Source organism: Salvelinus namaycush, chromosome 5 (genome assembly GCF_016432855.1).
Source record: "Salvelinus namaycush isolate Seneca chromosome 5, SaNama_1.0, whole genome shotgun sequence".
In the NCBI taxonomy this organism is placed as follows: Eukaryota; Metazoa; Chordata; class Actinopteri; order Salmoniformes; family Salmonidae; genus Salvelinus; species Salvelinus namaycush.
The window spans coordinates 52,361,238-52,376,390 of NC_052311.1; the positions used below are offsets into that span (position 1 = coordinate 52,361,238).

Genomic DNA, 15,153 nt, shown 5'->3' on the forward strand with positions numbered 1-15,153 from the left:
ACTCCCACCTCCGATGCCACTCCTCTAATCTATTTTAAGGCTCCTCCTCTGACCAAGGCCTTATAAACCTATTATTCAACTCTGTGTGTCTGTCAAAATCTATCTCAAACACTCACACACACTTTCTCTCTGACACACACATGCACAATGTGTTCCCACTCTAACTATCTCTCTTACACAAACAAACACACACACTGTTATTGCTACTATGGACATGAAACATCCCCTCTTGAAGTCCACCCCCAAATATCAACTACTACTAATAAATGTTTCCCAGTTTAGAAACCACAGTCATTGTAAGTTGTAAATCAGTCGGAGGAATACAGATAAGACATGTGGAGGAAGGTGAGACCAAAAAAATGGACAAGAATCAAATGGCGGAAGCAGAAGAACAGTCCCTTATATAGAATGTACATGGTCTCAAAGGTGAGCTCATTCAACGTGGAGAAGGGAGACAATTTACTGTTGGTTGACAAAGCTGTAATCCTGAAAGCCAGTCATTCACTATCAGGGTGTCACTTTTCAATAGCTGGACATGGCACACATATGCAAGAAATTAGCCAGTGGTTCACCAACTTTTTAATGACATGACCCCAACTAAGCTTTTGGAATTTGCCTGGGACCCATCACGTGAAACAAACCAGGGTATCTTTTCATGATCCAGTCAGCAGTCAAACCTTTTATGTTTAAAACTAACTTTTATTATTTATCGTTTTCAACTTTGTACAAGTTCAAAGTTGCATTATTAAGGAACAGTTACATGTGGTTTTTGATGCGTCCCATCATAGGATCCAAACTCTTTGTCTCGACTCATATAAACATCCAAGGCTGCCAACATCACATTTGATGAAAACTGATTGAATCAGGTGCCACCTCTTGTGGAGCTTCGGAGTGGCAACAACATAATTTGGGGACACGGTGCCTTGTCTATATAATGATAGGGGAAACATTGCCATAGGATGAAAGCGCTTCTATTTTTACTGATTGACAATCCATAGGCCCAGCCAGTCCATGGTCATGGTGGGAGGGTGGGTAATGGTGGGGAGGGGATGAGGGGAGTCTGAGATGCTAGCTATGAGATGCTTGAGGGATATTAATACTTCCTGGCTGACATTGACCTGGGATTAGGACGAACAGAGGGAGAGAGATACTTAGAATGTGAAGCACCTGGGCCCTGTTCCCCACCAACCTTCACACACACTGGATGATATTCATAGAAGTAGAAACAAAGTGTGAGATGTTTGAAATTCGGTTACTATAAGGCAAATGACCCCTTCATAATGGTTAGCACTATGGGTGATATAGACTTGGTAAAATTATGGCAAAATGTGCTGAAATATCAAAGATGTGTAAATTGTTTAATGGAGTGACATAATACCAGTTCTTAGGCTACAACAATGGAAATAATATGTACTGTGTGTAGGTTAAAAGGTATTCTTCCTTTACAGGTCTTCAGATCGACACAAGGCTAGGAGAGCCTGCTGCATCTCTCCTTTGTATTCTTTCTGTGGGTGTGAGAGAGAGGGATGTATTTATGTCAGAGTTACAAACAACAAACCTTTCAGAATGACTATTCAATGTATTGGTGCGCGTGCCTATGTCTTCACCTGCAATGTAGAGTAGAGTGAAGTGTTGGTCAGTCTGCGATACTCGATTCTCACACAGAGGAGGTCCTCTTCACTGTGGCTGATAAGAATCCCCTGCACCAAACTGCCTTTCTGCAGGACACATACACAATAAACATAGACAATTTGAATGAACCTGGCTTACAGAAGACTCTGCCTCAAGACCTGACACAAAGGCACAGAAATCGATAATCTTACGAGTTCGCAATGTCCACTACACTTGCCGACTACACCTCACAGCACAACAATAATAGTCTTGTAGCCAGTGTGAGTCTGGAGTAGAGTCACTGTAACAGAATGTGGAGTAGACCATCATATGACATGAAACTCACCTTAATGTTGCTGTGTAGACGCTGGGCCAGGAACAAAGGAATACTTCGGATGGAGCCAACTACAGATGGAAAGAATCAATACATACTGTTAATTCATGTTTGTCATACTTTCAAACACACACAAACACACATTTGAGCATTTGAAGAAGTTGATAGTTAGTCTTGCACAAAGCAATTGAACAAGGCTGTCTTACCCAGAGTGCGGAAGCCAAGCCTCAGGTCCCCAGAGAAGTGACTCTGTACTGTTTTATCCACAGTCTCCCCTCTCAGATCTTCCAACCTGGATAGCACTGAGAGATAGAGAGAGGGGAAGAGGGGTAATGGAGGCTACAGCCATACCAGGGCTAGGAAGAGACAGCGAATGGATGAAAGAGAAATTTGTTTGTTACCTCTGTTGAGATGGTTTGAGTCTCTCGTGGTTAACACCTGAATCCAGGGGGCTGGGTCCTTTTTCTTACCATTCACATTATCATTCAGTGCCTACACACACACACACACACACACACACACACACACACACACACACACACACACACACACACACACACATCAAGTGTACTGCTTAATTGAAGGAACTTTCTGGAGGTAATTTTGGGCTTTGAGGAAGAACACTCACCTTAACATCCTGGTCAATGAGCTGATCATCAACCATCTCCTTTGAATTCAGCTCCTCCTTCTGTTGGTATTAAAGCACAAATGGCACCTTTCACTTAGTTCAAATTAGGACATTATTTTTCTCTGACTGATCTATACAGCTTATTCTGTGCAAAGGGGTGAAAACTTGACAAGGCACTCTAACTTACTATGCGTATATAGCATTCACTCTTAGAAAAAAGGGTTCCAAAGGGGTTCTTCAGCTGTCTCTAAAGGAGAAGCCTTTTGGTTCCAGGTAGAACCCTTTATGCGTTCCATGTAAAACCCTCTGTGGAAAGGGTTCTACCTGGAACCGAAAGTGTTCTACATGGAACCAAAAAGGGTTCTTCAAACGGTTCTCCTATGGGGACAGCCGAAGAACCCATTTAGGTTCTAGATAGCATCTTTTTTTTTCTTAGTGAACTACACGTAGATTGCAATATTGAGACATCAAGTCTCAGACCAGAACGAGAATCTGCTAAAAGAAGAGTGGCAGTACCTTGAGTATGGCCAGTACCAGCTTAGTGAAGTCTTTACTAGTCTCACTGATAAGATCATTCTCCAAGTAACGTCCAAACTCTGTAAACAAAGCAGAATAAGACTACAGTAGGGCACACTGTGTGTGTGTGTGTGTGTGTGTGTGTGTGTGTGTGTGTGTGTGTGTGTATATTGCAAGAGTGTATGTGTTACCCACAGACAGTAATTCTCACCCTGTTTGTAGGCAATAGTGGCATCTTTAAGCTGCTGTGGTGATTTGGTACACAACACAGCCAATAGACTCTCTTCATCTGTACCAATACCCTGTAACAAACAATTACACATTTAAAGTGATTTGTTCCAGTGATGTAGCCAAGTCACTAAATGTTGAGTCCAAGTGGAATCCCAAATCCCTAGTGTTCGAGTCCGAGTCGAACTTTATACTTGAGTCACGAGTTGAGTCACGAGTCCCTTGGTGTGCTAAATGTAGTTCTCAAACCATTTTTAAAGTTAAATATCATTACAGTGTTTCACATTTGTAAGACTAAATAGATCATTACATTTACATTTAAGTCATTTAGCAGACGCTCTTATCCAGAGCGACTTACAAGTACATACATTCATACTTTTTTTGTACTGGCCCCCCGTGGGAAACGAACCCACAACCCTGGCGTTGCAAGCGCCATGCTCTACCAACTGAGCCACACGGGCTACAGCTATCTAACGTTTGCTGTTGTTAAATTATGAAAAAGAGAGACATTTTCTGACAACAAAGCCACCACTGGTCGAGTCCAAGTCGAGAGGCAAATCATGAAAATCGTGACTTGAGTCTGAGTCAAGTCCGAGTCCTGGGCTCGAGTACTACAACACTGATTCATTCACACACACACCATACACAAAGACCCACACATTCATTCAAACCACATTACAGTACATACAGTAATTACACACCTAAAATACAATTAACATGTATTACATGCTTATTACAATGATCATTGAAATAACAGGTGATTTGCTCTCACCTCCATGGTCTGTCTGAGGCGATGGGCGTCAAACTGAGAGGGGGTCATCATCAGCCCCAGCATGAGTTGCTCCGGCCCACCTGACAGAGCTTTCTTCAGGGCAGGACATAACTCCTACAGAGGAGGGGTAGATAGAGACAGTTGGGCTGGGTTCCAATGCCATATATCACATCCCTTCCCACAGTTCTCTTATAGATGTAAAATTAGTCAATAGGTAGGCTGACAGATCCACAAAGTGGTAGGCTGACAGATCCACAGAGTTACCTTCTGTGTGAGGTTATGGTAGGACTCTGCGATGCTCTGTCTCTGAGCATTGTTTCGATTGGTCAGGATTCTCACCAGAGTGTTCATGTCTCTGTCTAATACACGCAAACACACACACATATTTTTAATACCTCATCCAATATGTATGTATGATACTAGCTACTTCAAACATTCACACCATCAGATTGATGAAATTCTCAGGCAACAAATTGTTTTCAATGAGCTATGGTACTGATTTACTTCATTAGCGTACATTAAATCCTTGAATAGTACCTTTGCTCTCCAAGGCAGTTTGAATGTCGCGCGCATCCTTCTCTGAGTTGAAGTTGGGGAAGGGTCGCACAGTGCCCAGTGTACCCCACCACATCACATGAGACTGGACAAGACAGGGGAAAGAGGGATGGTGTCACTGAGTCACTACAGTAAACCTCTATCACTGACATTTACTGTCTAGGTTCCGTCATGTTGCGTTTAGCCATTCTATCTTTTTAGTTTAGTCCAGAAGAAAGAGATGTGGAGAAAGTCTCTTCAGACTATGGAGATGCAGGTTCACTTACACTGGCTTTGGGAGGGGTATTTTGCATAGACTTCTGCAGAGCTTCCATGATGGGAGTGACAGAGTAACTGCGATTGAGATTAGGCATAATTAGTGTTGGGGTTATTTGACATTTAATATATATACATAGATAAAATATGTATACAAATATTTCAAATATTCAATGCAATATTATATATTATAAAACGGATTGTTTGAATCCTAGATGCTGATTGGTTGTTAGCAAGGATTTATTCACGATAATTCCCAAATACCATGATGCCATAATTCCAATTCACGTATCAATACGCATCCACTGTCCCGCAGTTCAATTGTGCAACTCTGCATTGATACATTTACCATTGCCAAATCAGGTACCCAAACTACAGACATTAGATATTTATGCAATAGAATCATTGTCTTCATGTATCAATTCACAAACAATCAGTGATTACCCAAGGAAAGAAGAGAGGAAATAGAACGTTTTTGAACAGGGCCACAATGGTCGGTGAAGTCCATCCAAAATACTTTAACTTCATTGCCCTCTAGTGTCGCAAATGTACAGAAGAGTATTAGGGATAAGTGAAGGGAAGTGGTGATACTTGTATATTTATATTTTTTACTATAGTATTTTTTTAAAGTGGGAATATTTTGAGAATAAAGTGGCAACTTTTTGAGAATAAAATCGAAATTTAATTTTGAGAATAAAGTCAAAATTGTGAGAATAAAGTTGCAGTTATATTTCAAGATTAAAGTAGGGAATTTGGTTAACTGCATGTCTCCCTGACTCCCTGTTGCTGTGGGTGCCACCATTGATTTGCCTGCAATTAGATGACCTGGTGAAACGATACTTTAGAATTGGCTTTAGTAACAAGGAAATCCTTTATCTTTTAGCACATAATAACCATATTATTATAAGTAGGCCAAACCCCTGTCATGGACATAGCATAGCAACGGGGCAGAGGTTTGGGTAAAGCGCCGTCTGCGACAGTAATTTTACATTCCATTATTATAATCTAACAGTCAACAGGTCTAGTCTCTAGCCTCTATTATGTGAACAGGTGGTAGCCTAAATTAGCAGTATAGCTGAGACAAATAGTTTATAACGGAGATGTGCCTGTTTTGGGATATGCATCCTTCATTCCTCCCATCCTTGAAAACATCACCGATAGATGGATAGTGAAAGGAGATATTATGCTAGGCTACCAATCAAGTAATGTCATATCAGTGATTATTTCTTTATAGCCTATCAGAATGTATCTAATAGGCCTATATTTAGACCAATGACTATTTCTAGAAAGGGTGAATCAACCATGAATATATTCAAACAGCGCCTCGGATTAGCTGGTTTGCGCATGCATGAGATGTCCTTGAGTTGCCTCCTCCCACAGATATTTGCGTAAAACCCACGCTTCATTGTTCATTCCTCCCGCAGCGGTTGGATAGGCCTATCATTTACTTTCACTTGCCCACTTTAATGTAAGATTAGCCTACAGGTTAAAGTACTCAATCTAATGGACCGCTATAGGGTTAGTGTGCTGAGAACAGCGTTGTTGTAGCGAATTTGGAGAGCAGTTTGACATTGGACACATACACACGCATATTACCCAGGATCCCAAGATAATTCGTTTTATTGAGTGTGTTATCGTAGCCTACTTGCCTATCGTTAGAAGTATAGTTGCGAGGCGGAAATACTACTATTAGTAAAGCATCATGGATAAAGTAGTTAATAGTATCCATTATGCACAGATTTTTGCAAGGCGTTCCCCTAGGCTACGCATCAGAACGTTGTAGCGAATTCGGAGGGCAGACTGACAGGGACTCAACCCCCGTTCTTGTTCATGCGAGATATTAGATCATTAGATTGATAAACGTGAGTGCACAGTGACGCCTGTTTGAACGAGTGTATTATATCATTAAATTGATGGCCATTTGTTTGTTTTGCCCCTACTTTTAACCACACACACACACCTACATGCATACACACCCAACCCGCCGCACTTCTCGAAATATTGCCACTTTATTCTAGAAATATTGCCACTTTATTCTAAAATATTTTGCTACTTTTTTAAAGTACTAGCTTGCAAAAAAATATATAATCCAAGTAACGCCACCCCTTGCTCTTTTTTTTCTTCATTGGCCCTAATACTCTTCCGTACAAATTAAACTTCAGCGTTGTGTCATTTCTGCTTGCATTGCATATCACAAAACTCAACATCTGGTCAGAGCAAGCAAATAGTCCTCCGACCTGACTCTACAGACTCTAAATTCATCTCGTCTCTGGTGATGTGTCACGACTTCGACCGAGGCAGGCTCTCCTTCCCGTGCGGGTGGCGTTCGGCGGTCGTCGTCACCGGCCTATTAGCTGCCGCTGATCCTTTCTCCCCCTCCCTATGTGGTTATTGGGTTCACCTGTGGTGTATTAGGGTTAATTAGTTGGGCTTATTAGTCAGCCGGCCCGCACGTTTCTTTGTGCGGGATTGTTTGCTTGTAAGTAGTGGTGTTGATTGTGTGCTACGTGTTTTCTGGACTGTGTTCCTTTTCCCCATGTCTGGGGTTGGTTAGATAGTACACCCAGTGTGTTAATAGGGTGGACTAGATGGTCCGTGTTCATTAAAGAACATTTTGTATTTGGCACCTGCTGTTTCCTGCGTGTTGACTCCACACTCCGACACCCAGGCCTTACATGATGTTGCCTACAACAAACTGTCTAGCCCAACAATCTAGAAATTCCTCCATGTGAAAAAACGCAGGGAAACCAAATGTATTTTAAAAAACGCAGGGAAACCAAACGTTTTTTCTGTCGCTTATCACCATATCGTTTACAAAAATAAATCATACAATTATGAACTTCATAAATCAAAGATTATATATTGTTCAAAATATGTCTCCAACAATTTATGTCATTGTACAGCATAATGAAATGAAACGCACCTGATAGTCCCGTTTCGTATCTGCTTGACAGTAGAGGTCTCTGAAATTACTTGATGTTTTCGTCTATTTCCAAGACAACCGGGTGTAGCTGCAGCGCAACAGATGAGATATGGCTATGGTGGACTTGAAGCACTCACTCATTCATTTTATAAGCATGGGCGTGTCTCTATTGACAGGTAGGCTATCTTGGTTGTAGAAATTCCTGGCCATGGACTCCCTTACATTTCACATGTGGAAAATCACATGATTTCACATTACATTTCAAATGTCAAAATGTGTTTTTGGAACACTTCACATGGGATCACGTTTTCACATGTCATGTGTTATCACATTAACTTTACATAAGATCACATGAAAGCATGTGTTTTTGGAACACTTCACGTGTTCACATGTGAAATTCCTGTGTTTTTTTCATAAGTGCAATAAGCCTACCTGGCCGTTAGTTCAGTTCACCAATCTGATAGGAAATGGATAAAACCTGGAGTAAAACCAATACATGGTAAGATAGATGGAGCTATAATAAAATCACTTGTGTATCCAGTACTTTCATGTGGAAAGTTGGATATCAGACACACTGTCACACACACACAGAATGTTGCACACCTGTCAGAGGGCGACCCCCTCCCAACACACACGCGCCAATAACAACTTCCAAGCCACTCTAGATTTCTGTAAGATTTATAAACAGCACACAAAATGAACAATAATTGTAACTGAAATAAAAATTATAAAAAGACAAAATTACAACATTAACGTTAAAAGTCATTTTCTTTTTTCAGAACAGATCAAATATTTATACAAATACTTCCTATAGAATATATGTAGCATATAAAGAAAAAAACATGTTTTAAAAAAAATGTATTTCAAACAAGGAAACACCTTTTGAATCCAGTCAAATCATTTCTATTCGTACATAATAGTCGCTTCATGGTCAAGGGGTGAGCTCAAAAACAGTTCGAAAAATGTTGACTTTTTGTTAAAGGAGGTTGGTGTCAGTGTTGCTGGTGGAGTTGGCTGGTAGCAACAGTTTATCATCCTAAAAACCATAAGGGTGAAATACATTAGAGACGATCAAAGTCAATTCCACCGGCAAATCTGAACTCACGATTGAGTGTAGTGTAAACCACGTTTTAGTAGTTTGTGTATGAAACATACAACTGTAGATTAGATATGAGGTCAAAATATTCCAGGTACAGTCAGTCAGATTAGTCAATCCTTATTCTAAGGATGCAATTCTTTATCCTAATTCAAATCTGTTTTGTTGGTTCAATATGGTCCTTCTGTGTGTATCGTCCAAAAGTCAGAACAGTTCATTGCAAACCCCCCCCCTCCCCATTTTTATAAAATATTCCGTATAAAACCCCTCATGGTGGCTCACTACTGTTGTCTTCCTAGAAAAAAGAAACAATTTGGTTTATGAAAAGCACAAGAGTTTTCAAGTGTTTGTGTTCAAGAAGGAATGGGGGTGGGGGTGAGAGTTGATTAATACCCACACATTTTTTTAAACAACTATATAAAGTATACATATATATATATCCTTGCAGGTATATATATATACATATATATATATCCTCCTTTTCTGTCCTGTCCTCCCCCTTTTCCTGTCCCGCCCTCCTTTACTGGTCTAAGTTCAGTTTCAATCAGTCAGCTCCACCACCACAGACAAACCAGGTCTGTAGAGAGGTGACATTAAATGTACAACAATGACAGGCAGTTACAGTACAGAATAGTTCCTACTGGTATCAGCAGACACCTATAGATCAACAGTCCACCATTAGAATTCCATTGTTGTTACGAACCGGATCCTCCTCTTCACCCCTAATCCCTCTCTCTTATTAGTCATCCTTGTTTTGAAAAGGGAAAGAAGAAACGAAGTGTGGGATTGGAAAACGGGATTCAATCCCGAGGATGAAGCTTTTAACATAACATTAGAAAAACATATAACATCTCCGAACTAACATATACCATGATACAATACACAATTCCTGGGTAGGCTTTCTATGCCAAAGAAAGACGAATATATGGAATCACTGAAGATAAGTTCTATCAGGTCTGGTTGGTTGAAGGTTGAGAATATGTTGGTCCAGCTCTCAAGTTCTGTTTTCTGGTTTGCGTATCCAGTTTGAGGTCAATGTTAACTCGGAACAGTCTCGGAATCAGCCTTTGGATTCCTGCGCTTCCGGTCCGCACTCGCTCTCCTCCGGGATATCCTGGAGATCTGAGGAGGTCATTGAGGTTATTCATATGAATAAATGTGTTATTAATACGTTTAATAACGTTTGAATAACGTGTTGATCCAAACAAGACTAGCTTGCTCAGTAATGTAAATAGAGGTTCCAATCAAGATGCGACTGGAGGAGTACTGTTATGTACACTGAGTTACCAGACATTGACTGATACAATAAGGACTGTGGACAGAGGGAGTTAAATATTGTCAGAGGTATCCACCCTTTATTCACACAGAAAGAACGAATGGGGAGAGGTGCATTGATTGAGTAAGAAGGGCATAAAAAACAGTGACTGTCTCTCAATACTCTAAATGTCGCCTCTAAACCTACCATATACCGTATGATCAAAGTTGAATGAAAATGTATGAAAAGTGTGGAAAAGTAAAGAGTGGAGAGGACAGAGCGCTATTATTGACTATCAACAAGCAGCCATTAAGAGAGGGCAGAGAGATAGAGGGAGGGCAGGACATGGTGCACAAAACTCTGTCTACTCTAGAAACAGCTGAGAAATCGGTGCCAAACAGATAGCTAGAGATATGACGTGGCGACACACCTTCAACATGCAGAGGTAGAGAAATATGGCAGGGCTGAAAGAACATAAAAAGTGTGTGTGTGTGACTAATTCAACTAGGTGTGATATGGTTAAAGGTCAGAAATGGACACCATAGGGATTTTTGGGGGATTCCATTGATTTGGCCAATCCCAAAGTTATCGAGTCAACCACCTCTATCTCACTGATTACACCCTACCAATGACTAATACTTTAGTGGCCCTAGATATTCCTTCTATTTTAGTTTTTTACTCCACATACAAACGTATACATATAAACAACAATTTACAGACGTACACAAACAGACACACACAAACAACGACTACATCTCATCTGCCCAGACCCACATGCTCACACCTCCATCCCTAGTGCCTGCATTACTGCTTTCCCTTAGATATTCCAATTACACTCAATACAGGAAAGATGCACACTGTGGGTCAATTACTCACCTCTTGGACTGTCGGAGCGTGGTGAAACCTTCACTACATCCGCCTCTTCCTCTGACTCCTCCTCTTCCTCCTCACTGCCTTCCTGTACGCCGTCCAATTGGTCCACTGGTTCTTGACAGGCCAATGGGGCGACAGGGCTGGGCTCGCCATCACCACTTCCTCTCCTTTTAGCGGGAGCCTAGTAAAGGAGAAAAGTCATCATATCCTGTTTGAGCTCACCTGCAGATCAACCACTAGTACTTCCTGAATGGCTTAGTGATTCAGCCAGTTGGGGTGAGGACTGTAAGTCTACCTAAACCCAAACACACTTGACCCCAAACTCCCACACTTGACATTCACACACCTCTGCCAGATGTTACTTTGCTCACCTGCTCTAAGGCTGTAACATCCACCACAATGTCTTCGTTGCTGCCTCTGCTGCCTCTCCTGCCCCTCCTGCCCCTCCTGCCTTTATTGTCCCTGATCTGCTGCTCCAGCTGAGCCCGGGCCCTCTCGCTCTCCCTTAGCTTGGCCTCCAGGGGGCGCAGCCTCACCACCTCCTCCTGCAGCAGATCATGCTGCTTCTGGAGCATGGCCATCTCCGCCATGGCTGCCACCGTGCCCGCATCCAGACCTGTGTCACGTGACATGGAACGGCACAGCCTGGGGAAGGAGTTTGGAGGAGTGGGGGTGGGAGTGGGGGAACCTGAGGAGGCAGGGCCTGTGCCCTCATGGAGGCGGAGCTCGAGGACAGAGTCTTGGTGAATGACGGCGGCCTGGGAGAGGGAGGGAGAGAGGAAGGGGAGAGTGAGTTTTGAATCTAGGTTGGAGCTGGGGTGTAGGGAAGGACCACAGATGCAATACAAAATGCCTCAAATGGATTCCAGTGTGTTATTCAGCCTCACCTGTAGAGAGTGGAGATGAGCACCGAGGTTCACAAGCCTCTGACACACCTCCTCATTTAGGGGTCTGTCCTGTAGCTGGTTACCATTTCTGTCCTGAGAGGATAAAAAACACCCACAAAACATAAAGTCATTATAAACTGATTATGTACTACAGTCACAGTTGTGGCTTATGTATATGTTATCCAACCCTAAGGCACAGTCATCCTCTCTCACCTTGGACGCTGGACTTCCTTTGATTTCATGAGTCCTGTTGACTGAGATCGAATCTCCATCTGTAAATGGGTGGGACAGAAGGAGAGAGAAAGTGAGCTGATTGGTAAGTGAGAGCTGAAACACTGTAGAGACCACACTCCACCATCTCCCAGGGGTAAAAGACAAAGCGAAAGCACTCACTGCTCACTGGCGCCCCTTTGTTGTTCTGGTCACCATTGGTACCGTTGGTGCTACCGTTGGACTTGGGAAGCTCTATGTTGGAGCCCAGCAGCAACTCACTCAGCCTGTCAACTGATGAAAGGGCAGAAGGAGAGGGAATTAAAAACTAAAAGAAAAAGAGGCATAGCAACGTTAATAACACAATGTTACATCGTCCTAGTCACTGAATAACACTACACCCAGGGGTTAATAACGGAGGTTTCATTGGTGATCTCAGATTGACTCCTGAGAGGTTATGACTAGCTGATACTCATACTCTTATAGGGTGCTCATTATTTAATTAAACCTCTCTATCTGCAGTGTTAAGCTCTGGGTTAGGCCTCATTTAATACCTGCCTCTCTGTAAGACGGCATTAACACTCACCTTACCCTCTATGGCACTGACCTAGGATGACCCAACCCTACACCAGCCTCTCACCTCACTATTAGGTGGTGAAAAGTCAAACTGACCATAGATCAGGTATTAGAATGAAGGTAAATTCTACATTCTCTTACCCTCTGAGATGGCGTCGGTGAGTAGGTATTCCGCCTGGGGTGCGTAGGGGGTGTCGGCCCGGAAGATGTTCCTAGAGTTGGTGGGGGGTGTGACCTCCTGACCCCCACCAGTGACCTCAGCCAGGTCAGAGAACAGAGTCACTCTCTCCTGGAGGAGCTCCAGCACCTCTCTGTCCTTCTGCTGGATGTCAGCTAGAAACACATCCGAGTCAGTAAGATGCATCTTCAGGTCTAAAACGACTGAATATTCAGAACGATGCAGATGTTGTCTATTAAGGGAAAATAAATAGACAAGTGTAGCACAGGAATGAGATAGAAAGAGACGGGTGGAGGAGTGTGAGGAGAGGAGAAGAGGTTGTACCTCTGAGTCGGCGCAGTAAGGCCTTGTCCTCTGTCTCTATCAGGGGGAAGTCCTCTCTGGACGGACAGCTGGAGGGAGGGAGGGAGAGAGAGAGAGAGAGAGAGAGGAGAAGGTGAGGTATGGTCGAAATAAGGATAATGCCGGAGCATAAGGAAGGACCACTAGGATTCCAATAAGGATAATAGAGAATTCTCAAAATTGAAATCGGCAATGCTCTGAATGAGTTGAGTAGGTGTGTGTTTGTGTGTATTACAGTAGCTGACCTGCTGACTGTCTGCTGTATGAGTCTCATCCAGTTGTTCCTGTCGTCTCGTGAGGCGCCGTGCAGCTCGTACATCTCTGGGGGGGTTGAGTCACTGATCAGGAACATCCCTCGCTCCTGATTGGCTATGTCCCTCACGATCAGGTTCTTCAGAGACAACACTGCAGGCTTGTCCTAAAAAAGAGAGAGAGAGAGAGAGAGAGAGAGAGAGAGAGAGAGAGAGAGAGAGAGAGAGAGAGAGAGAGACCGAAAGGGGGGAGGGGTTAGCTCTGTGATTTAACGCTTAGACTAAATAAAGTTAGATGTGTGGAAAGGCAAAGACAGAGGCAATGGAGGACCTGCTGGACAAAAGTCAGAACGCAGAAGAGATGAGTAGAGAGGAGGATGAATCAGATGGGTGGAAAGGAGGGGCAGACTTACTATGCAGGGGAATAAATACTTCTGGTCCTTCTCCTGCATGAACACCAGGATGTCTGTCATCAGCAGGACCTGCACGTCTACATAGACACACAGAGTGGAACATTGTTAAAGATACATAGAGTGTGCAACCTTGTTTCTCCACACTTATTTGGTAATAAATGTGTTATACACACTCACACTCAAAGATACACGAACAATCAGACCCCTTTATCTCTCTCTCTCAGATACACACACACTCCCTCCCTACCTTTGAGTCTGGATCCTTGCGTCTTCCACAGCAGCGTTCCCTCGTGGAGGAGCGTCCTGCGGAGCAGCTCCCCTCCCCTGAACACCCCTCCTCCCCTGACCTCTGCCTGGGCCCGGGGGTCCAATCTAGCCCTGATCTCCTGAAGCCTCTGGGTCCGCTCCAGCTCTGCCACCTGCTGGTCCACAGAGCTCAACAAGTCCCGGATCAGGGACAGGGACTGGGCTAAGGACTGGGCCTCCTCTTCACTGCCTGTTGGGGGGGGGGGGGGGGGGGGGGGGGGGGTTATTCTACTGCCGTGTATGTAGTGTAGTGATTATTCAGTTCTTATATGTTTTTGTCTACCCCCTGAGCTGTAGTGGCTGTTCTGTGTTCAGTTTATATGCTGTGTGAGACTGCTTACTAAGCTGCTATAGCTGTTCTGGTGTCAGGTCTTACCCTTGGTGTTGTCCAGGATGCGCTGGATGAGGACAGGGTATTTGGTGATGCGTTGAGTCACCAGCAGGATGCACTCCTGGATGCCATGGCGACGCAGCAGGGGCCCCCGGCTTACCCTCTGATTATGGGATGGATGAGATTTAATACCACTTATTATATATTTAAGCAATACGGCCCGAGGAGGTGTGGTATATTGGCCATTATAAACTGTGTGGTTCGATCCCTGAAAGCTGATTGGCTGACAGCCGTGGTATATCAGACAGTATACTGTACCACGGGTATGACAAAACATGTATTTGTACTGCTCTAATTACGTTGGTAAACAGTTTATAATAGCAATAAGGCACCTCAGGGGTTTGCGATATATGGCCAATATAGCACGGCTAAGGGCTGTGTCCAGGCACTCCGCAACTTAAGAACAGCCCTTAGCAGTGCTATATTGGTCATATACCACACTTCCCCGGCCCTTTTCTTAAGGGCTGTTCTTATACACAACGCGAAACGGAGTGCCTGGATACAGCCCTTAGCCGTGATATAATGGCCATATACCACAAACCGCCGAGGTGCC

The 15,153-nt window shown here is 43.4% G+C and overlaps 2 protein-coding genes and 1 long non-coding RNA gene across 4 annotated transcripts in view; all 3 read right to left on the minus strand.

The window, feature by feature from the left end:
• Positions 1 to 1,613: 1,613 nt before the first annotated feature.
• LOC120047644 lies at positions 1,614 to 2,241 on the minus strand. Its single transcript, XR_005476911.1, has 3 exons — positions 2,152 to 2,241; positions 1,958 to 2,016; positions 1,614 to 1,718 (listed from the first exon to the last, which is right to left on the minus strand). It is a non-coding gene; the product is annotated as an uncharacterized LOC120047644 (long non-coding RNA).
• A 278-nt stretch (positions 2,242 to 2,519) lies between these two features.
• Positions 2,520 to 4,974, minus strand: LOC120047183 (annexin A2-like). The gene is made up of 7 exons (XM_038992714.1): positions 4,911 to 4,974; positions 4,627 to 4,729; positions 4,354 to 4,448; positions 4,090 to 4,203; positions 3,301 to 3,391; positions 3,090 to 3,169; positions 2,520 to 2,633 (listed from the first exon to the last, which is right to left on the minus strand). The coding sequence occupies exons 1-7, from the start codon at positions 4,956 to 4,958 to the stop codon at positions 2,520 to 2,522; spliced, it is 645 nt and encodes a 214-aa protein (XP_038848642.1). The 5' UTR covers positions 4,959 to 4,974.
• A 3,510-nt stretch (positions 4,975 to 8,484) lies between these two features.
• Positions 8,485 to 15,153, minus strand: part of LOC120048461 (rho guanine nucleotide exchange factor 2-like) — a 45,734-nt gene continuing 39,065 nt past the window's right edge. For both annotated transcript variants that reach the window (XM_038994449.1, XM_038994448.1), the window contains 12 exons: positions 14,586 to 14,703; positions 14,151 to 14,399; positions 13,904 to 13,980; positions 13,485 to 13,657; positions 13,222 to 13,289; positions 12,861 to 13,052; positions 12,327 to 12,437; positions 12,147 to 12,205; positions 11,934 to 12,026; positions 11,418 to 11,804; positions 11,050 to 11,227; positions 8,485 to 10,040 (listed from right to left, as the gene is read on the minus strand). In XM_038994449.1, the coding sequence (XP_038850377.1) occupies positions 9,979 to 10,040; positions 11,050 to 11,227; positions 11,418 to 11,804; positions 11,934 to 12,026; positions 12,147 to 12,205; positions 12,327 to 12,437; positions 12,861 to 13,052; positions 13,222 to 13,289; positions 13,485 to 13,657; positions 13,904 to 13,980; positions 14,151 to 14,399; positions 14,586 to 14,703 (1,767 nt within the window). In that variant the 3' untranslated portion in view covers positions 8,485 to 9,978. The remainder of the gene's footprint in view (positions 10,041 to 11,049; positions 11,228 to 11,417; positions 11,805 to 11,933; positions 12,027 to 12,146; positions 12,206 to 12,326; positions 12,438 to 12,860; positions 13,053 to 13,221; positions 13,290 to 13,484; positions 13,658 to 13,903; positions 13,981 to 14,150; positions 14,400 to 14,585; positions 14,704 to 15,153) is intronic.